At 39.1% G+C, this 22,498-nt stretch overlaps 3 protein-coding genes across 3 annotated transcripts; all 3 read left to right on the plus strand.

Annotated features, from left to right (window-relative positions):
- The first annotated feature begins 2,855 nt into the window (after positions 1-2,855).
- On the plus strand, positions 2,856-6,338 carry LOC121949428 (tubulin alpha chain-like). Its single transcript, XM_042495113.2, has 4 exons — positions 2,856-3,166; positions 3,433-3,655; positions 4,139-4,287; positions 4,382-6,338. The coding sequence occupies exons 1-4, from the start codon at positions 3,164-3,166 to the stop codon at positions 5,354-5,356; spliced, it is 1,350 nt and encodes a 449-aa protein (XP_042351047.2). The 5' UTR covers positions 2,856-3,163; the 3' UTR covers positions 5,357-6,338.
- Positions 6,339-7,723: 1,385 nt separating this feature from the next.
- On the plus strand, positions 7,724-11,217 carry LOC121949426 (tubulin alpha chain). Its single transcript, XM_042495110.2, has 4 exons — positions 7,724-7,865; positions 9,224-9,446; positions 9,716-9,864; positions 10,098-11,217. The coding sequence occupies exons 1-4, from the start codon at positions 7,863-7,865 to the stop codon at positions 11,073-11,075; spliced, it is 1,353 nt and encodes a 450-aa protein (XP_042351044.1). The 5' UTR covers positions 7,724-7,862; the 3' UTR covers positions 11,076-11,217.
- Positions 11,218-13,011: 1,794 nt separating this feature from the next.
- dnajb2 (DnaJ heat shock protein family (Hsp40) member B2) lies at positions 13,012-22,009 on the plus strand. The gene is made up of 9 exons (XM_042495111.2): positions 13,012-13,346; positions 15,735-15,830; positions 16,304-16,413; positions 16,716-16,769; positions 16,892-17,008; positions 17,318-17,392; positions 17,581-17,713; positions 18,340-18,410; positions 18,607-22,009. Exons 2-9 carry the CDS (start codon positions 15,766-15,768, stop codon positions 19,266-19,268), a joined length of 1,287 nt encoding a protein of 428 aa, XP_042351045.2. The 5' UTR covers positions 13,012-13,346; positions 15,735-15,765; the 3' UTR covers positions 19,269-22,009.
- The last annotated feature ends 489 nt before the right edge of the window (positions 22,010-22,498 follow it).

Here is a 22,498-nt window from a genome sequence, read left to right on the forward strand (position 1 = left end):
ATGTGTGGCAGGTGAAGGGGAATCCTTTAGGTTTGGGGCAGCTTTTGAGAAAACCACAGTACGGAGTAATGTACAGTGCAAACAGGCATTTTTTAATTTTTTTTAATTATGAGGGCTGTGTTTCATGGTTAGAAAAGGGTTAGGCAGATTTTTAAGATTATAATTCAAAGTATTTCTAAAATAAATCATCTTATTATTTCACATCTTTCAGACACGCTGCTCCACTGTTAAAACTCCTACCTGATTAATCACCAAATTCAAATTGCTATTCATTTCTATTTTGTTTTTGGAATCTTTCTTGTTTATTTAAATAATCCATTACATTGCCTTACAGATTGTTTAATTCATATCCACCAATAGGCCTATGTCTCGGAGTTTCCTCACATGATGGTAGTCCAAATTAGGTTAAAGTCATCTCCACACTGTAGCCTAAATGATTACACTTGGGTAGGGAGACACCAAATCCCCCTCTTTCTGCAATTACATACATCCATTTTATTTCCCAATATATTACTTAATCAAGATTGTAATGCCCTGCTGTAATTTCAAAACTTTTGGTGCTAAGGAAATTCTATCCCACCCAGCCATCAATTCAAACTGGCCCTCTTGCCACTTGTATGCATGTGTATGTAAGGGTCAGGCCCACAGTCAGTTATCTTGTGGGTGGGACAAACATCCTGCAAACCAATCCCAGACTGTCATGCTGTCAGTGTAGTCAAATGAAAGCTAGAGGTCGTAGTTGCTTCACCATGAGTCACTGAATGAGTAAAAAAGTGCAACAGACAATCCATGTGACATCTTATGAAGAAGCCAGTATTTTTCACCACTACAGAAGCTCCTGCAGAGTATCTCTGTATTTATGTCACCCTTCAAAGACTGCTTTCTGTGTAAACTAATTTCTAATGTTATATACCATATGTGGCTAATTTATTAAAACCTAAAATATTTTTGCTGCATTTTTTTCCAAAATATTTATTTACTGTCACTTCAAAAAAGTATCTCTTTATCTTACTTTTTGTTCTGCCCTGGGTCTCTTTCTTTCTTGCCAGCACTAGCATTATCCCAAGTGAAAAGACTTAATTGTGGGGCGTTGTTTGAGACTTACACTCTCAAACAATGGAAGTGGGACATAGCTTTATGTCTCAGGAAACGGCGAAAAATTACAGCAGTAAGATGTGAGCTTTCCTGGTAAAAGCTGACAGCACTCACAGATTATGAACCAGACTTACAATTTGGGGGAAAACGTTTTTAAAATTTGCTATAATTTGTGTTTTTACAGTATTAAAAACAAATAATTATTATCATCCAGTCATCTGTACCATGTACTACAACACACTGCAGGTACATGTGTGAAGCACCAATGTGGAATCAACATGTTTTAAATTGACATAAAATTTCCATTAACACCATAAAGCTTTGTGAGTCTGACATCAGTACTGATACTGACATCAGCTTTCTTTGTGTTACAGATGAGTCTCACAGCCTCAGGAGAGAAGCTCATTGACATATAATGAACGGCGGTGCAGTTGACAGTGTGGCATGACTCGTAGCTTTCTGGCTGCCACAAATATGTTCACTACCAACAGACTTAAAGGTCTAATTCTACTTTTGCCTGGCATCCACTGCTTTTTTTGTGTGAAAATAACTCAGCATGTGGTTAGAAATAATGATCGTCACAGCAAGTAAGAAGTCCACATGACATTTTCTGAACAAAGAAGCCACAGTTTGCCACAGTGTTGTATCTCAAAACAGTGGATTACACTGAATCAACATTTCCATATTACAGTGGAAGCCTGTTGTCCTGAAAGTGGTTTGACTTGTTTTATATATAACAGAGCTTTCTGCCTTTGACCATTGGAGTTGTATCATTAGATTAGGTTATTCCTGCCAACTGAAACAGGCTGTTCTGCCTCTGCCAGCCAATTTCAACTCATGTTAAGCAGAATTGTAAACATGTGAACTGTACAACCTATTTGGTGTGAATAGTTTTCTGGGCTTAGATGTATGAATGGAGTGAATAGGAAACCCATGGTAGACTTAGTACGCATGATTTTGCTCCTTGTTTGCTTTAGTTGTGCAGTTTCTGTGGTAGACTTTTATGTGGCACAGTGGAACCAATCTGGCACACAGTTGCTGTTTACTCCTCTTGGTCAGCTGACGCCTTATAAGGCGGTTCACTTGTATTGAGTTTCTCTACACTCCCAAGAGGCTGAAGAACTACGGAAGGAGGAGCAGGTCTCATGTATATTGTATTGCTTAATAAAGACTGACAGTTCATTCCAGCTTAGGTAGAGGAGTGTGGGAAAGTGGCATGCTTGACAAACAAGGTGTATCATTTCAATAAAACGGTATATTTTAGTTCAATAAAGGCGCCATCAGGGTTCAGAACAGCTGTTACCTGTTTGGAGGATTTTGTCTTTCCATTAAAATACATGTTAACCAAAAATTTGAAGTCATTTTTTATTTTTAGCATAAATTTTGCATAAGTATCCATGCAATTCTCTAGAAGAATACAATAATTAATGGCACAGTCTATTTTTTTTTGCAATTTTTTTGTTTGAGTTCATGAGTTTGAATGATCAAATTCAATTATATTAACACATAAAAGTAATAAAACATGAAAATGTGACATTTAATAAGTCAATAATAGTAAATAACTATATTGTCTCCTCTGTACATCCATCCACTTTTTTCAAAATTAGTATATGGCTGACAAAGGGTATACCATTATTTGATTCTTTCTCAGACTGTTGCTACTCATAAAGGATCCTATAAAAAATAATCTCCAATTAACAAGATTTTTTTTTTTTATCCTTACATGAGCTACATCACACATTAGCAACTGCCAAGTGAAACTACTTTAGGTTACTTTGCCCTCATCTGGGTTTCAGCTTCTGCCCTCTGAAATATGAGGTGCACATACACACCAGTGCTCATAGATTCACACAATGAATAGGGTGGTGACCTGCTTTTGCATTGTGTCTATGTCTGTCAAGCGGATGATCTTATCCTGGTCACATCAGTAGGTTCTCTGATTACAGCTCAGATCAAATCACGGTTCACCTTAAGCTGCAGGTAGCCTATAAAAAAGCAGAGTAGCACAGCTGTCTCCAGCACTGCATCTTCTTACCGATACCTGGACATTGGAGAAGAGAGATTAACTATGGTAAGATCTGGTTTGATAGTATATATCTTGTGTGTATGTATTCACTAAAAATTGTGAGATATAATGTATTTGTTGAAATAATACGTTGATTTTCTAATTTAAGTGTGAGATATTGTGCATTTAAACACTGAATGAAATGTTTTTTTCTACATCCATGTAGACAATATTATATGATAGCTGGGTTTCAGCAGTTAAATTCTGCGCAGCAAAAATATGGAAAGCAAACAGATGTTTCTGGCAATTGAAGTGTTGCTCACTCTCTACAGCGTGAATGTATCTCTATTCATGTGGGCCAAGCTGGGGCTCAGATTGGCAATGCATGTTGGGAGCTGTACTGTCTGGAACATGGGATCCAGCCAGATGGACAGATGCCCAGCGACAAGACCATTGGAGGAGGAGATGACTCCTTCAACACCTTCTTCAGCGAAACAGGGGCAGGAAAGCATGTTCCCAGAGCCATCTTTGTTGACCTGGAACCTACTGTCATCGGTCAGTGCCTGTTATAATGCTGATGTCAGATAACTTAGATTGAATTTTTCATGTATTTATGCAGTTTCATCATGAACAAAGCTATATCTGTTATTGGAGAATGAACATCAGACTTGATGCATTTTTTATCAATATAAATTTACAGCTCCGTCTGTTAAAAGTAATTTTATGTAACAGAACAATGTATTTTGTATGATACAAGGATCACAACTTCAATAACAAAGTCTGTTCTTTACAAAAAATATATATGGGTTAACATTTTGACAAGAAATAAAATCCAAGGATAGCATGGTTATTAAGATTTTCACTACACGAAAAAAAATGTGAATTTATGTAGATGATAATTTTGTCTTTGAAAAAAAAACTGCTAGAGTAACATTTTCTTTTCCATTGTAGAGATATTTTAATGTCAAGCTCTTGATAGTGATTCAGCTTTAGAATGACTTATTCAATAAATCTTTTGTACCATTTTTCTTTCTCCAGACGAGGTGCGAACTGGAACTTACCGTCAACTGTTCCACCCTGAGCAGCTGATTACAGGAAAGGAAGATGCTGCCAACAACTACGCCCGAGGACACTACACAATTGGCAAAGAGATAATTGATCTGGTTCTTGACAGGACTCGCAAACTGGTGAGACAATCTGGGAGTGCTGAGGATGCATGTTTCTAGTATATTAAAAATGTGTTTTGCTAGATTCAATGATTTGCAAATTGCTTTTTTACAGGCTGATCAGTGCACTGGTCTGCAAGGATTCCTCATCTTCCACTCTTTTGGTGGAGGCACTGGCTCAGGGTTTACCTCCCTGCTGATGGAGAGACTCTCTGTTGACTATGGTAAAAAGTCTAAGCTTGAGTTCGCCATCTACCCAGCCCCCCAGGTCTCCACAGCCGTAGTGGAGCCTTACAACTCAATCCTGACCACCCACACCACCCTGGAACACTCCGACTGTGCCTTCATGGTGGACAATGAAGCCATCTATGACATTTGCCGCAGGAACCTTGATATTGAAAGGCCGACTTACACCAACCTGAACAGGCTCATCGGCCAGATTGTGTCTTCAATCACAGCCTCCCTACGCTTCGATGGAGCCCTGAATGTTGACCTGACTGAGTTCCAGACCAACTTGGTGCCCTACCCTCGTATCCACTTCCCTCTGGCCACCTATGCTCCGGTCATCTCTGCTGAGAAAGCCTACCATGAGCAGCTGTCAGTTGCTGACATTACCAACACTTGCTTTGAGCCAGCCAACCAGATGGTGAAGTGTGATCCTCGTCATGGTAAATACATGGCCTGCTGTCTGCTGTATCGTGGTGATGTGGTGCCCAAAGATGTCAACTCCGCCATTGCATCTATCAAGACCAAACGCAGCATCCAGTTTGTGGACTGGTGCCCTACTGGCTTCAAGGTGGGCATCAACTACCAGCCTCCAACAGTGGTTCCTGGAGGAGACCTAGCCAAGGTGCAGAGGGCCGTGTGCATGCTGAGCAACACCACCGCCATCGCTGAGGCCTGGGCCCGTCTTGACCACAAGTTTGACCTCATGTATGCCAAGAGAGCCTTTGTCCACTGGTATGTTGGGGAGGGCATGGAGGAGGGAGAGTTTGCAGAGGCCAGAGAAGACATGGCTGCCCTGGAGAAGGATTATGAGGAGGTGGGTACTGACAACATAGGGGAGGAGGATGAAGGAGAGGAATACTAAATTTTGTCAGGCCTGATTTTAACTCAAAGTTAATTGGTGTTTAATCCTGGTTTTAAAATGGTATATTTTGTTTTTTAGTGAGGAGAATGTAGAGTCAGATGTATGGATAAACAAAAAATTGGGTTAAGAAAATAACACATTTAATTATCCTTATTATTATCAATTTCTCGTGACAGAGCACAATGGTGACTTAAAAAATATCTTCTTTAAATATGTTGTACCATGGGGAACTCGGTACTATGTTCTACTTACTATGAAACACATTCACAAAACAAACCTACTCCTGAACATTTTAAAGTTTTAAAAAAAGAGACTTACATTTTACAGAATAATTGGTTATGGTACTGTGTAAAAACATCATTTGTATTCAACAACTACAAACTTGTGGTTAACATACCTTGTTTTGGGCCTATATAGATCTTTTCTTTCTGCTGTATCAGACTGAGAAACTTAGACCAAACCCTCTTTTTTGTGCACCTCCCCCCACTATCCTCTCCCATGAGGAATGTAAGTTATGAAAGGGCTCCTATGTCAGTTTCTATATGCCATTCAGCTGTGACTGTGTGAGAGCGGCAGGGAGAGAAACTAAGAGACTAACTCACTGACTGGTGTTGTTTGTGTAGCTCATGCTCAGACAGTGGCCTGCAGCAACAATAGGATCCTAGTTGTGTATGAATCACAGCTCTGTGATCCTAAGAGGGCTGTTGAAAAGTTGTAGTGAGGATAAGCAGAAAACTGGCCGTGAGATTTCATAAAGTTTTGTTTGTTTTGAAACTTTTACATTTCAGTGGTGTGTTAATTTACAATGTGATTTTTCTCTGTGTATTCTGAACTAGCTCATTAAACTGTAACACTGCATAATGCCATGTCATTTGTGTCATCTCACAGTACTTGTAAGGACTCTTACTGCTCACCATTTACTTTTGCTACCTTTCATGCATATATCTTCAATGTTTGATTATTGAGAATAAAAAAATTACTGAAAAAGACTGTTCCTTTTTTTCTGGATCAGTATTGTGTTATTATTTATTTATTTATTTAAAGTAGCTGTATGCGACACTGAGAGCATAACTATAAGACATTGTCTGAGTCAGGGATTGCCTGCACATGGCTCTCAACCAAGTAGCAACCTCCGAGGCTGAAAAATGAAGCCATTCAAAAGAACTGTTGTTCATTGCATAGCCACTTGAGGCTGGCTTCAAATAGAGTCAATCCCCATGATAAATGCCTGACTTCACATCAGAAATAGGCATGTTTGCAGTCTAGTACAAAAAATGGTTTTGGTCTATCTCTAGCTATTTTTAACTTTCATGGGGGTGATTTCTTCAGTCAAATTTATCATTTATCATTTAAATTTATCAAGGCCCAAAGTTACACATATTTAAGGGTGGGGCTGCTTGACTGACAGGGTGTCTGCCGATAGTGATCTCGGCTTCTCAGTCAGATACACCCTTCGCTCCTCCACAGCTCCACCCTTTCATCCAGATATGGTCATTTCTGGCTCCATCCAGAATGGCAGTGCACAAAAAAGTAGGTGATGTCACTGCAGCTACATCCATTATTTATACAGTCACCTTCAACTGGAGGTTGCTTACAGTGTTAATGTTGCCAATAGTGCAAACAGCATCAACAGTTCTGACAGAGCAAAAATTGTGAATATGTGGGAGAAACCAGAGGGCAAGCTTCACATTTTTGCTCCTACGCAGTTCTGCCACCGTGGGTTGGGACAGCGTTAACAGCAGTAACTTCCATATAAGCGCAGTGCAAAGAGGCATTAATTAGCTAGCCAGAGAGATACACACACATGGACTCACATGCACTAACATGCATGTACAGCTCGAATAATTAGCACAACAAAAAACAGAGAAGCTCAGATTACGACAAAGCACAGTGGTGGTGCGACTTCATTCCCACTCAGGACTCTATTCCATTATATCTTTACAAAGCAAATAGTTGTTGGCTATTATCCTAATGTTCTGAATGTCTCCTAAAGCACCTCTAATGATTTAATAGAGACAAAGTATGTTTGCATGATGATGAGTGTGTGGGTGCAGATGCATGCATAGAATAAGCATAATCATTCTCTTAGTCCACAGTCCTTATTAACCAGATATACTGTATATTATATGTTGAGAGATCTTCAGGAGTGAACATTTAAGCTTTGTATTTACTTAAACTAAAGAAAGAACTTAAGAAAACAGAAGATAAGTGATTATAGACAAAATGAAAGAGGCCTATTGTTGCAGACATGAGCACTTAATCTTAAACTGACAGACAAAGCAGATAAATGTTAGGGCGGATAACATGACACACTGCATTAGGGACTTCCCTCTTTTTTTTTTTAAACTGCTGCTCCCTCCCGCCAATGAGCTATGCAGCTGCTTGCGGTGGTTTCCTGCCTGCCCCCTCCACATCCTTGCCTATATAAACCCTGACTCTCCCTCTCCTCCGCACTTCTGCCTTTGTATCTGAATCCTCAACGTCAGTCGAAGGACGAGCAGACAAAATGGTGAGTAACAGCCTGGCTGATGACGTAGCCTTGAAATTTCCACTCTCTCTTCCCTTCAGCCTCCCTTTGTCTCTGTGTCTTAGCATTAGATGGATTAAACAGCCGGGCCTCCTTAATGCTCAAAAGGCCTTTGCTGTGGAGTTGAAGGTTACTGATACAAAAGCATCTTTATCCTATTAAGTTAGAATAGTTTTGAGCTGAATTTATGTAATGAAACTTTTTAGGGTATGTCTGGTGAGAATGCGAGGAGAAGAATGCCATGGGATTGTTAGTTAGGACTATGATCTGTACTCTTGGACAATCTAGGTCAGATAACACTTTATGACTTAGACTGCTTTGTCATTTTCATACTTGTTTGCTGAACTACATATGGTCATACAGTAGGAAATGTGTTACTAAAGGGAAGGAGACTTAATCATGTGCTTGTTGAGGAATTAAAGTAATCTTTAGTAAGTAAGAGTGATCAGGGTAATCGTGGCAGTGGGTGGATGGTCAGAAAGAACAGAGAAAAGAGGAGTGGTCTGGCCTAAGCAGTATGAGTTTGTTGGCAGCCATTTTGCAGCTGTTAGGAGTTTTTGGTTGGGGAGAGATGTGGAGAGAGGGAGAGGGAGACATCCCTGACTGTTACATAGCACTATGCAGCTGGACAGGATGGGGGTGGAGAGAGACACAAAAGGGGAGGGGATGAGGAAAAGGGAGGAGGTACAGGATGGAGAAGTGGGGGAAGGTTTTTCCCATCTTCTTGAGGCATGGACTTCCCGTCTGCCACATAGTGCTTTATTTGAGATGTTCATTTTTTTCTTTGGAAAAACTCCATGAAATGGGCTCTCAGGACTTTTAAAACTGCATTTCATTTGTGGCTGCATTTCCTGCCCACATTTGCTGGATTATTCTGTCCAGCAACCCTAGTGCAGACTATGGACTATCTAGTAGCTGTTTTCATTTAAATGCAGGCTTGTTTGTATGCACTTTGGGCAGCTGGAGGCTTCAGCAGTCTGCTTTGGCACGCAGCATTCAGCAGTCAATATTTTTTGTCAGCAGAGCTAGTTCCTCTTCAAACTGAGTGCAGACAGTTCAAAGAAAGAAAGGGTGCAATAAAGCGATAATGAAGTACAATATATATTCTTTGTTCTTTTTTGCCTTTTTTATAACAGCATGAAACCACTCAGCTGAGCATACTCATGAGCTAAGCTGACATACAGTGATGCACACTATAAAAGTCATCAATTATTTGTAACCAGGTCGTGCTGGATCAGGAAATACTTCAAGTGTATACAGTAATACATGAATTTAGACAGAGATATAGTGATAATATATTAGTTGGCAGCCTCCTTTAACTTACCTCTCTCTTACCTCAGCGTGAGTGTATTTCCATGCACGTCGGCCAAGCCGGAGCCCAGATGGGCAATGCATGCTGGGAGTTGTACTGTCTGGAACATGGGATCCAGCCAGATGGACAGATGCCCAGTGACAAGACCATTGGAGGAGGAGATGACTCCTTCAACACCTTCTTCAGCGAAACAGGGGCAGGAAAGCATGTTCCCAGAGCCATCTTTGTCGACCTGGAACCCACTGTCATTGGTCAGTAATGTGTGAATAGTGTGTAAATAACCATAAATGTATACATTTGACTCTGCTACAAATGCTGTACAGTAAATGCATATTTGGTAACATTTTCACAGGAAATTTAACAAGAAGATAGCTTACAATTATTACGATTTTCATTACACAAAAAATGTTCATTTATGTAGATGTTAATCATCTCTTTATTAAGAGATTTACAAAGTTTTCTGCTGCCAAAAAGTGAGCAAAAAAATTACATTCAACATATCTATTTTGTCTTTCTTCAGATGAGGTGCGTACTGGAACTTACCGTCAGCTGTTCCACCCTGAGCAGCTGATTACAGGAAAGGAAGATGCTGCCAACAACTACGCCCGAGGACACTACACCATTGGCAAGGAGATCATCGATCTGGTTCTGGACAGGACTCGTAAACTGGTAAGAGCTTCATGAGTTTGCGAGGCAGGTTTATTTCTTTGGCAGTTTTGGGTAAACATGATTTAATGCTCCTAAAAACCATATTTGCCCAGCTGATTTCAGGAAAAAAAGAAATTAATCCAGTTTGGAATAAAATGTATAGAATAGTGACTTTTTTGTGTGTAATTTCTTACCTTTTGATTTTGCACAACTGAAGTGGGATTTCAAATAATCAAGGCAAATTTTCCTTTCAGGCTGATCAGTGCACTGGCCTGCAAGGATTCCTCATCTTCCACTCCTTTGGTGGAGGCACTGGCTCAGGGTTTACCTCCCTGTTGATGGAGAGACTGTCTGTTGATTATGGAAAGAAATCAAAACTTGAATTTGCTGTGTACCCAGCCCCCCAGGTCTCCACCGCAGTGGTGGAGCCTTACAACTCCATCCTGACCACCCACACCACCCTGGAACACTCCGACTGTGCCTTCATGGTCGACAATGAAGCCATCTACGACATTTGCCGCAGGAACCTTGATATTGAAAGGCCGACTTACACCAACCTGAACAGGCTCATCGGTCAGATTGTGTCTTCAATCACAGCCTCCCTACGCTTTGATGGAGCCCTGAATGTTGACCTGACTGAGTTCCAGACCAACTTGGTGCCCTACCCTCGTATCCACTTCCCTCTGGCCACCTATGCTCCGGTCATCTCTGCTGAGAAAGCCTACCATGAGCAGCTTTCTGTTGCTGACATTACCAATGCTTGCTTTGAGCCAGCCAACCAGATGGTGAAGTGTGATCCTCGTCATGGTAAATACATGGCCTGCTGTCTGCTGTATCGTGGTGATGTGGTGCCCAAAGATGTCAACTCTGCCATTGCTGCCATCAAGACCAAACGCACTATCCAGTTTGTGGACTGGTGCCCTACTGGCTTCAAGGTGGGCATCAACTACCAGCCTCCAACAGTGGTTCCCGGAGGAGACCTGGCCAAGGTACAGAGGGCTGTGTGCATGCTGAGCAACACCACCGCCATCGCTGAGGCCTGGGCCCGTCTTGACCACAAGTTTGACCTCATGTATGCCAAGAGAGCCTTTGTCCACTGGTATGTTGGGGAGGGCATGGAGGAGGGAGAGTTCTCAGAGGCCAGAGAAGACATGGCTGCCCTGGAGAAGGATTATGAAGAAGTCGGCACTGACAGCATGGGAGAGGAAGATGAAGAGGGTGAGGAGTATTGAAGGGCCAAACATCATCCAGGCTTTGTCATCACACATTCCGAAAGTTATCATGAATGTAACACATTCCCAACAACACTCTGATAACCTGTGGTGGTGATCAATATCAGTATTATCAATAAAATGTTCTCATGAACCTTTTAAATGATGAACTGTGGTTATTTCTGAACTTGTCCAGCATAGCCATATTTATATTGTAAATTATTACAACAACAATAGCTAAACACCTTGCTAGCTGATAATAAACCTTTTATACTGAATAATCTGGAATGATCTCAGACTATAGACCTTTGCATTTAACATTTACAACTGCCACAGATCATACCCAGCCTTCAGAGGCAACCCGTAATATCGTTAGCACTGTGATGAAATTTACAAAGACCAATGTCTTTAAAAGGTAAACATACACAATATTTGAGCAAGATCAAATCAATAGTAGCGCCCGAATAAATATATTTATTAGAGTAAACATAGATTAAAAAAATCTTCACTGCGTATTTTGTTAAATTTCCATTAGACAGGACTTCAGAATGTGTGCTTACATGCAGTTCCCATTAATATACAAAGGAAAGTCCAACTTCCTGCCTTTTTGTGCCTTGTTGATGATTAGCCACAAAGTATACAATGGGGCCAGACAGGCCTTGAACCCGCAGTTACTTCCCTCAGCCACCAGATGGGAGAAATGTAACCAGTTGGTAAAGTTTGAGTTACTTTGGTCCACTGACAGCATGCAAAGAAATTTAGAGTTTAAACATGACTGACCAGTCCATGAGCTCATCATGTGATCCTGATGACACACACACTGAACTACAGACCTACTTTCTGGTGAGCTACACTTCTCTGGTCAACTAACTTTGATGTACTTTATACTGTACTTTGCTCTCACTGAACAGTGAGTTTATAAAGGGCTAATACTCTTCTATCACTACAATATGTTCCTCCTTCATATACTCCTTTATAAGGACACTTAACTGTAGTTATAAACAGCAAAAAGTTCTCAGCTCCTTTACCCAAGTAAGAACATTAGTAACCACTAGGTAAAAACACTTCATTATAATTAACTGTTTAACTGTGTTCAAAGTCTTAAGAGCAGTAAACTGTATTTAAAGAACTCATGCAGCAGAATCGTCCTTTTAGAATTATAATAAAGATTGTAGGTTGAATGAATAATTACTGAATGATTATTGAAACATTGTAGCTGGTCCATGTTGACTTATTTTTGACTGAAGATTTATAGAAACTGTCCTTATGCATGTATTAATCTGCATAGTAGCTATGGCTGTCAAATAAATGAAGTACCCATAAAGGAAAATACTTAAGTGAAGTATACCTAAAAAATTGAACTTACTTGCCTCCTTGAGTAAACTGTTCATTTCCCCACTGCATTTGTAACACTATAATTAGCATTTATCTAAATAGTTATTTTTAAGATGACATGAAATTAAAGTGTTTCCGGTTAAAAATTCATAAAAAATTATACATTCATAAAAATTCATAATAAACATAGATATATTTTTTTTCAAAATACTTATAATAAATGACTATTCTTCTTCTTCTTCTTCTTCTTCTTCTTCTTATTATTATTATTATTATTAATGTATGTATTTGTTTGTATATTTATTAAGTTAATTTTTTCTAATTTGTTTACTTTTTGGGTGTCTGGGGAGTATGGAATGTGTGTGTTTTTATGTTTGTGAGAATATTTACTAAAAAAAAAAAAAAAAAAAAAAGTTTAAACAGAAAAGAAAAAAATATGTTAACAGCTCATGTAGGCCTAATAATTTGCTCCATGTGTCTATCCTGAATGGTCGGCCATAGTAGGTTTCCGTGACTACCATGAGAAGTTGCTGGTCTTATGGGTTAAGCCACATTATGCATTAGCATGCAGAGCAACAGGCGGTTGTTGAGGCAGGGCGGGTCTGACGACGCTTCCAGTCTCTTCCAGACGCTCTATTTTTTTGCTCTCAGCTGATAATGACGTAGCGCGTGCAGCTTAGACCAGCACACGAGACAAACAGGGCTGTAACTGTCCACTTGCTTGCCAGATAGGGGGGCAGTGGAGCAGGGCGCAGAAGTATAGCGGTACACTGCAGACATATCGTGTAGTTAGAAAATATTTGTGTCGTGGAGGCGGAGAGGAGGACTAAAGGAGGAGGCTGACTGTGCGGCCGTCACGAAAAGAGGGGGAGCGCATACCAGAGGCACCGCTACAATAATAACTAATTCATTGTCGCTCCAAACCGGTGGACAAACGTAGGCCAAAAGACTCACACGGTAGGTCCTTATATCTTTGGCTAGTCTGGATAAGTTGTGGCTATCAATCCACCATGTAGCTTAGCTTCTACAGTTTATTGACGCTCAACTTTACCATAATAGGTGGGATGTGTGAGTCGAAATACCAAATAATGCAAATGGTACCCATAATGTTAATGCTACGTAATTTTTACAGCAATAAAGACAGCACCCGTGCCTGCAACTGCATCTGTCCGTGTATGTAAGTTTGTGTAGGCCCACAGTCATGTCAGCAGCAGTTGTCAGATGCCATGACGCTAGAAATAACATAGTTATAATATTCGTGTCAGCACATGACTGTTCCCGAGGGGACATAGAAAGTTAAGTTTAGTTATTTTACCTCGGTTTGGAAATCCCCCTCAGACCTAAAACTGTTGATGTCCACTAATGCGATTGGCATGGGGCTGACTAATTGAACAACTGACTGTACTAAGGTCTAATCATTTTAAGGTTACACTTTATATTAGCCTACTTATTTAAAAAAAAAAAAAAGGTTAAAAATTAAAAATATTTTGTACAGCACTTTAATCTAAGTAATACATAAATAATACTTGGGCATTCATACAGCTAATGTGCAGGATTAAAAGCAAAACTTCTTTTGCTTAACATGAAAACATGTTTTTCCCTATAAAACACAACTACTACACCATAAAGCCTTATTATGATTCACTGAATTAAAATTATCTGTGTTATTACATCAGTGTATCAATAAGTATGTCACATTAACTAGAACTTTCTAGTTAGCTTGTGAAAACAGTTTTATAAATTGTATTAATACATAAAAACAAACACTGTTGTCATAGCAGGATAGTCTACAGCAAACACTGGGTATGCTAATGGCCATTTAATGGGCTGATAATGCCTAAGAACCTTATAGTAGGTGTGGCAGGTCCCTTCTAACCCATATCTTTGAGTCAAATAGCGGCCTTTCAGTGGGCTGATAACATCCAAACTGGGTGACAATATGCTTCATATTTGGGCTAAAATTAAAATACATAATTGCATAATTGGGTAGTGTCATGTGTCTCTGAGAGTTCACGGATTGCTTAATGAAACACTAATTGTTTTTAAATTATGGCCATAGATTTGAGACTTGAGTACAGTATTGATTCTGGTCTAAATCAATATGGCAGTCAACATCTAATTACTCATTGCTCGTGTGAATCATGATGGCTTATCTTGTCAGTGCAGATCACGTGTTGGTTCAACTTAATGTGACTTTAATGACATTACATTGAATTATTTGGCAAAATGTATTTTAGATTAATTTTGTGGGAACTTTTGATCAGGCAAAAGATCAGTTGAGGTAAATTTCAATTACTGTGAAATGGAGATAAACACATGATTGTCACGACTAATAAACACAGATGTTGGCAGTTACTCTGGCAGATTAGTGCTCTGCTGTGGTTAAAGCTGTATTTTGGTAACTTTTATTAAAATAAAAAGTCATATTTGCTGAAACTGTCACTATATTTTTAAAGAAGTACATGAAGTGGTCTGTGAAAAATCATGGCCCTCCTCCTCTTCCTACTGCTCAAATGTTTTCAGAAAAACATTTTAGTGGTCTGTTTAGTTGTAAAATGAGAAGTAGCGAGTGTGAGAGGCAATACAGTAACAGAATCTTGATTCATATTGGATCAACGCTGCTGAGTTTGACAGTTTGACCACAGCTCATGAGCAGTGACTGACATGATTAACAGCTGTGTTAGGCCATTAGAAGCACTAAAACACAATACATTAGGCAGATGAATATGATTTTTTTTCCAGAGATTATCTGTCTCATTTAGTGCTGTTTTAATATAGTAACAGTTTTAGCTTAATGATTTTTACCACCTACAGCTTAAATGTTGGGCAGAGCATGTTTGGAATTACATGATGTTATCAAACCACATGTACAAATAGCCGATCATAACAGATATAACAAAACTAACAAGCTAGTGAGGGAGATGTCCTCGTTAGTTTTGTGTGCACACGCCCACACAGTCCTGAGAAAAGGTCTAAAGAGACAAAGAAAGTGGAGGCGCTTGTGTGTGGGATCTAGATCTAAAAACGGAAATTATGCTTTTCCAAAATCTGTTTTTGTCAACACTTTAGAGTGTACAGAAGGAAAACATCCGTTTACTTTACATATTCCCATCTTTAGCCATTTCTCACTCAGCCCATGCTGTAGTTTTGTGTGAAAATTAAATAAATAAGTATAAAGCTGTTTCTTTTCCTTTTTTGGATTTTAGAACATACCACAGATTCCAAGGATTTATAAACTCTTTGGCATCAGAGACTGTAATTTGAAAAATGCAGAATGTGTGTATCCAATTAGAGTTGAGTATGTTCTGTGTTTAAAAGAAATCTTATTTGTATTTTCTTTCCAAGGGTGGTGTGGTGAGGAGTGAAAGGAGGCAACATGGTGGATTACTATAACATCCTGGGAGTGCCCAAAACAGCTTCTCAGGATGACATAAAGAAGGCGTGAGTATTCTAGTTCAAGTCTTTATAATTATTCATAAAAAATACAGAAATATTCCTCCTGAATATAATTTTAGATGCAACATCCGTAAAACTGCCAGGTTATATAAGCCTTAAAAAAATGGAGTTTGCTTCGAAAATAAGCAGTTTCTTAGTTTTATGTGTCTGGGTTTTATGGACTTCAGACCAAATTTGAATTGGATTTCAAAGAAAAATGTTTTCAGTCAGAACATGTGTAAAAGAAAAAAACACTAAATATATAATAACTCATTCTACATTGTAACTAAACCCATAAATAGAGGGTTGAGAACCACTGGTTTGAAAAATACAGACTTCTCTGAAGCATGAAATGGTCTTAGTTGGCTGGTGTCTTTTTTCTCAAAGGTTCTCCACAATGCATTGTCTGCTGTTGTAGTAGAGACCATAGTACAATGTCACTTTTATGTATGAGTCAGTGTTTTTGTTTGTGTGCTCAGGTACAGGAAACTGGCACTTAAATGGCATCCAGACAAAAATCCAGACAACAAGGAGGCAGCAGAGAAAAAGTTTAAAGAACTGGCCGAGGCCTATGAAGTCCTATCTGACAGTAAGTCGGGGCGTTTCAAACATGACAACATAAACTTTCTAAATGGGTCCAAGTGTATTTCAGTGTTTGTTTATGCATTAGTTGACAGGAAGAAAACAGGGACCAAAGCTGTTGCCATAGCAACAGAATAGCAGTGAAACAGTCTATATATTTATGTGTGTGTGTGTGTGTGTGTGTGTGTGTGTGTGTGTGTGTTTGTTAGATGAGTGGCATTTATCAAGTGTCTGTTGGAGGCTGATCTTATGTGTTACGAATCTGAAACTTAACTCTTAACTGTTTTTTGTTTGTCTACTGCTGCACAGAGAGTAAGCGTGACGAATACGACAGATTTGGAAGTGAAAGAATGCGATACACAGGTAAATAAACCTTGCTTCAGTGAGATACTGAGATGTTACTGCATCTGTTACCACTCATTCTTTCCTCCTCACTCTGCTCGGTTGCTCTTTACCTACCTAACCCCTACGACTTTATTTTCCAGGTTCCTCCAGCTCAGACTTTTCATCAGATTTCCCGGGATTCACCTTCACATTCCGCAACCCAGATGAGGTGTTCAGAGAGTTTTTTGGCAGCCAGGATCCTTTCAGTAACTTCTTTGGTAAGTCAATATTCATGTGGGGTTTAATCAGCACTTTTTATTATTTTTGTACAAATATATCGTGCAGGGTGGTGGTGGTGGTGGGGCATTGCTATAATCGAAGTAATCGATCATGACTTTGGGAGTCGGCTTATCCTACTAAGAGTCTTTGTATTCATTAACTCATGGGGCAATATTTACAAATACCAGTAAAAACAGAAGATCCCATTCTTCTTCGTGAGTTGGCATCACAAACACTCACTGTAATATTACACCTAACTTAACAGCAGAGTATTTAAGACATTTTAAGTCTCTCTTTCTCTCATCCAGATGATTTCTCATCGTTTGGAGGCTCATCGTCTCGCCTCGGCCCTGGCCGGTTCTTTTCTTTTCCATCAGCAGGAGGTAAACAGTTACATGCTGAAAGTTGCATGGGGAATACAGTATCCTGTGTAGCTGTTGAATTAGGTATCATGGCATATTATACTGTGGCATTGTGCATGTCTACCAATGTTCTCAGTGAAAATCACACACGGTTGGTATTAGTGAGATTCCTAAATGAAATAAATCTCCTTTCCTCTCATCATCTGCAGCTGATTTTACCTCCTTCTCCTCTTCCTTTGGTGGTTTGAATGGGATGGACAGCCTGGGAGGAGGCATGGGCAACTTTAAATCAGTTTCCACCTCCACTCGCATTATAAATGGCAAACGCACCACCACCAAGAAGTATGTAAAGCTGTCCTTAGGAAATTTACACATCCTGGCAGATGTAGTACTTTCAAATTTTTTATGATTTTTTATACCACTAGGAGCACATGGTCAAGAGAGTATTTTTAGAAAATCATCTGAAATCTGTCATTATTGCACAGTTTTGTTTCCTACACTTTCAAAACTCTTTTAATGTGACACATCACTGAAACTACATTAAAATTATCATTAATACAGGTTTTCAGCATAGTACACTGGTTTGATTTGATTTTGAGCGTATTCTCAAATTCCTAGGTTGTTCTTTGCTTAGGACATCATGCATGTTATATAACTGCAAACCTGAAGATAAAAGAAGTGCAAACCAAGTGCTAACTATTCTTTCTCATTGTGTTTTGAATTATACATAAATGCAACTTGATATTTGGGTAATTTTTCTTTTCTCAGGATGCAATTTGCTTTTCTTTTTTTCAAATACCAGGTACAAGGTAGATTTATTAGTCATTTTAACATAGTTATAAAATAACTACAATGTGTGGCTGTAGAGCTTTCATAGTAGCTCTTTTTGTTGGTGCTATTTTCTAAACTGACTTATAGTAACCCACACAGATATACAAATAATTCTTCTGTGCATTTCCTTCTAACAGGATAAAAGAGAACGGACAGGAAAGAACAGAGATTGAGGAGGATGGGGTGTTAAAGACTGTCCTAATTAATGGTAAGGTCACACACACACACACACACACACACACACACACACACACACACAAACACACACACAGGTGTAACAAAGAAACTTGTGCAATATTTTCTACCCCTTCACTGTTTTCAAATTGCTTTTGTCAAGAAAAGTTCAGCCTTGCTGCATGTGTGTACATACCGTATGTAAGTTGTGTTGTTGTGTGATGTTCCAGGTGTGGAGGACGAGATGGCTCTCGCACTGGAGCTGAGTCGACGAGAGGGACAAACGCCTCAGAAGCCACATATCCAAAACAAATCATCTGCCGAGTCTGACAGATCTCGCTCCAGCTCTGAAGCCACACGTCGATCATTTAGCTCCGCCCCCTTCTACAACTACGGCGTTGCGGGCAGCAGCGAGGATGACGAAGACGATGAGGAACTGCAGATGGCTTTGGCATGCAGCCTGTCGGAAATGGAAGCCCAGCAGAGAGCAGCTGTTACCAACATCATAAAAGGTGCTGTGCGTCAGGGCAAAGCCATGAGTAACAAAACCATGAGTGACAAAACTGGAGATAAGGTTTTTAAGACTACAAATATTAATGCGGTTCGCACTGAAAGGGTTGTTAATGGGGGGAATGTTGAGGAGAGGAAGTTTAAAATGGGCTCTGACGGTAGGTGGGAAGAGGTGAAAAAGGAAACCAGGGAAGAGGTTGGAAAGGAAACCAGGGAAGAGGTGGGAAAGGAAACCAGGAAACCAGACTTGTCTCCCGAGTCTTCTACAACCGCCACCACTACACCATTAAGCCAAAGCACTGAAGAAGAGTTTGAACCTGCCATGAAAAATAGTGATGGCAGTACAAAAAAGAAAAAGAAGTGTGGGTGCATTGTGTGCTAATGCAGTGTGTGTGTGCCTTATTTTTTATACTTACCTCAGTGTTCTGCCTACAGCCAGACTAATGTGATGTGGTGTGCAGACTCTTAATTTGAGGCAGTGCCGTAGCTGATCACACAGCTTTCAGGCTTCTTAACACCTCCAAAAGAGACTGAGTTTGACAGGGTGCCAATACAGTCCTTTCCATATAATTAGCCAGTACAGCTAAAAGATAAAACAGAATGTGAAGCAGTATAGAGGACTGTATCTGAACATACTGTATATAAATTTGCCAAATATTTACATCGACTGAAAAGAGAGGGATTAACATGGAGTTCGATGTGGCCAAGTTGGGACAGAGAGTGGTGTGTGCACGTACATGTTTTCTGTCTGCGTCTCTGTGTGTTTGGGACAGTGGAGACCGTGCCATAGAAGTTTCTCATTCTGACTCTCTGGCAAAGGGAATGTATCAGAACTGACTCCGCCCGGTCTGAAACAATAGATAGATCGAAATCTAAAGCAGGCCGCAGAACCTTCTCTGGTGATTTTCATCATGACAGAAAAACTAGTTTAATTAAAAAAGACCTCTGTTAATTGGCCTGCTGAGACACACACACACACACACAAACACACACACACACACACACACACACACACACACACACACACACACACACACACACACACACACACACACACACACACACACACACACACACACAGAACACTGGCTTCCCAGTCAGAATTGTTCAAACTGGTAGCTTTCTAACTTTCACACTGTTGCAAAGCTGCAATGCACTGCTATCATGTATCCCTGAATGCAAGTCTTGGCATTTATACACTTTTACTAAAATATCATGACCGTATTTGGTGTGATTGAAGATTAGGGAAAAGGAGGAATTCATGAAGCTGGAAGGCAATGCACAATGCAGAATGTATGCAGCATCATAAGTGATTGTAAACCACAGTTGCAAATCATTATTATATAAATCTTTCATACTTAGATCCTTTTGGTGCCTTACTCCATTTGAACTACTTTACTATGTTTGTATTTTGCTTACATGAACACCACAAATGTGCCAAGTCAGAAAAACAAGCTATACATTTGTGACTGGGTGTTTTGAGTGAGAGTGGTTTAATTCGACTGCATTGTGATGGTTGTGTGAATGTTTAAAAACATGGAGCTTCATCATCAAGTCAGTGCTAGGTATGATTGGGCTTGGACTGGTTTGAACTGCTAGGGAAAGGGCTGTAGCTTGCTTTTCCTTCTATCAGCATCTGTTGATCAAGTGCAGCGTGAAAAAACCTTATCTCAGCCTAACCTAATCCTGAGCTGCTTAATGTGCAAAATTACACAGACTGTTAGCTGCTGAACTTGGAATACATTGATACTTAAAAATAATTAGCAAAAATGCCAAAATTAAGAACATAGCTTGAGATTAAATCTTAATAGTTCCTGTTTTGGTTTTAGATTCTGATGTGATATTTTTGCATTCAACAGTTTTTCATTTTGCCATGTCAGCCACAGCTGGGATGAGTTTTGTGTCGTATTAATATCATATTGTGTGTTTGTTGCCATATACAGTGTGTCCCCACCCTTATATCAGAGCAAGACATACTTTCAAAGTGACAGTGTAGTGAATTGTTTTAGGAACAGTTGTCTTTGCAAAGTCCGTGCTGGTGTGTTATTTGGACAGAGAGACTTCAATGAAGTGAAAAGAACTTTCTGAATTTAGTCTTATTATAAGGCCAATCCAATATGTGAGCTACCAAACCCAACACATGCATACATATTTTTGGGATAGAATAATAATAACTGCTGTAAATGTAACCATTTTCTGTGAAATAAGTTTGGAAGTCACAAAAAAGTCCTGTTGGTGCCAAAACACAAAAGGGTAAAAGAAAAAAGACTAGTGCCAGTAACGTGTTTAAAAAAATAGTTTTTTTTACTAATGTTCAAATACGCATCTGTCTTAATAAGTACCTAACAGCATTACAGGCAGTGTCCCTACCCCTTCCCTGCTTTTAATTGCTCATAGAGCACAACTATAGGGTGGCAGTGGTGTGAGATTTTCAGGGTACAAAAAATGTCCTCGAAAATATCACGGGTTCACAGTGTCACATTTTATTATTATTATTATTATTATTAATTACTATGACCCTTAAAATAATAAAATCAAGATTTTGGGGATTAAGCAAAGGTTTTATTATAACTGGAATGTGAAACTATTTTTTAATGGAGTTTGTGCAAAATGTTTAACAGGCAGTTGAGGAGGAAATGAAACATGCATGTAAGATTTTCCATCCTCTGTCATTTATTTTTCAATACCATAGATCTGCAAATGTACATGGTATAATGACCGTCAATCTTTATACAACAGTATACTGTGAAACTGGAATACTACTGCAACCCTATAGTTTATGTGAGTGTATTTTTGAGCACTTGATTTATTTTGCATTGCATGAGTTTTGCTCTCACTTTAAAGGATAACCATCTTCACTGGCAAAAATGACGCACAGCTGCGAGAACACATCATCAGTTGAGACAGATTCAAAAAATGTTATTGTCTCTGAGTTGTTTATCATTTCTCCTCTCCAAAGTGTTATTGCGTGTGGAGAGGGAATAAGAAAGAGGCAGATGGTTTCTTTTATAAATATATATCTGCCTGTATTATTTGTACTACACTGAACTGAGTTTTTTTTGTTATTTTTATTTCAAGATTGTTAAAAAGGAAATAACAAAATAAAGATTGAGCCCAAGAGGATATTTGGAATATTTGACTTATTTCAGAATATGGCAGTAGGTTTTGCATTTTCCACAAAATGTCACTCATTTCTTGCTATCCTTGTACTGCCGTTATTATTTCAACTGACGATACATAAAACAAACTGCAGTTCTGCTTGCCCTCGTATTGAATTGTTCTTCATTCATGTAGATCAGTCATTTTAAAAGTAATGAAAATATTTAATTAGTTTATTTACATTTTTTAGGACCAACAAAACATGATCAGTATGATTACATATAATTTCACCTAGTATGTTGTCCAAACCGATGTGTCTCTATTTACTTACTCAGTTTTTAGTGATACTGACTCTTTACACTTCCTTTAAAAGCTGATCATCAAAAGTCTGCCCGTTTCTCATTTATTTATCTCTTTGCTCACCATGACCCAAACCTTATTTAATGCCATTAGCTTTCACCTGTTTTCACTACAAACTTAACTGTTTTAAGATTTTTATAACTATTATTTTAA

This window comes from Plectropomus leopardus, chromosome 10 (assembly GCF_026936395.1).
Source record: "Plectropomus leopardus strain MGB_pleo_1.0 chromosome 10, ASM2693639v1, whole genome shotgun sequence".
NCBI lineage: Eukaryota > Metazoa > Chordata > Actinopteri > Perciformes > Serranidae > Plectropomus > Plectropomus leopardus.

Coding starts and splice junctions, on each gene's coding strand:
- LOC121949428 (XM_042495113.2), top strand. Junction 3,656..4,138: donor CCTGGAACCTACTGTCATCG/GTCAGTGCCTGT, acceptor TTCTTTCTCCAG/ACGAGGTGCGAACTGGAACT. Junction 4,288..4,381: donor TTGACAGGACTCGCAAACTG/GTGAGACAATCT, acceptor GCTTTTTTACAG/GCTGATCAGTGCACTGGTCT.
- LOC121949426 (XM_042495110.2), top strand. Junction 9,447..9,715: donor CCTGGAACCCACTGTCATTG/GTCAGTAATGTG, acceptor GTCTTTCTTCAG/ATGAGGTGCGTACTGGAACT. Junction 9,865..10,097: donor TGGACAGGACTCGTAAACTG/GTAAGAGCTTCA, acceptor TTTTCCTTTCAG/GCTGATCAGTGCACTGGCCT.
- dnajb2 (XM_042495111.2), top strand. CDS start 15,766: ATGGTGGATTACTATAACATCCTGGGAGTGCCCAAAACAGCTTCTCAG. Junction 16,770..16,891: donor TGAAAGAATGCGATACACAG/GTAAATAAACCT, acceptor TTTATTTTCCAG/GTTCCTCCAGCTCAGACTTT. Junction 17,009..17,317: donor TCCTTTCAGTAACTTCTTTG/GTAAGTCAATAT, acceptor TCTCTCATCCAG/ATGATTTCTCATCGTTTGGA.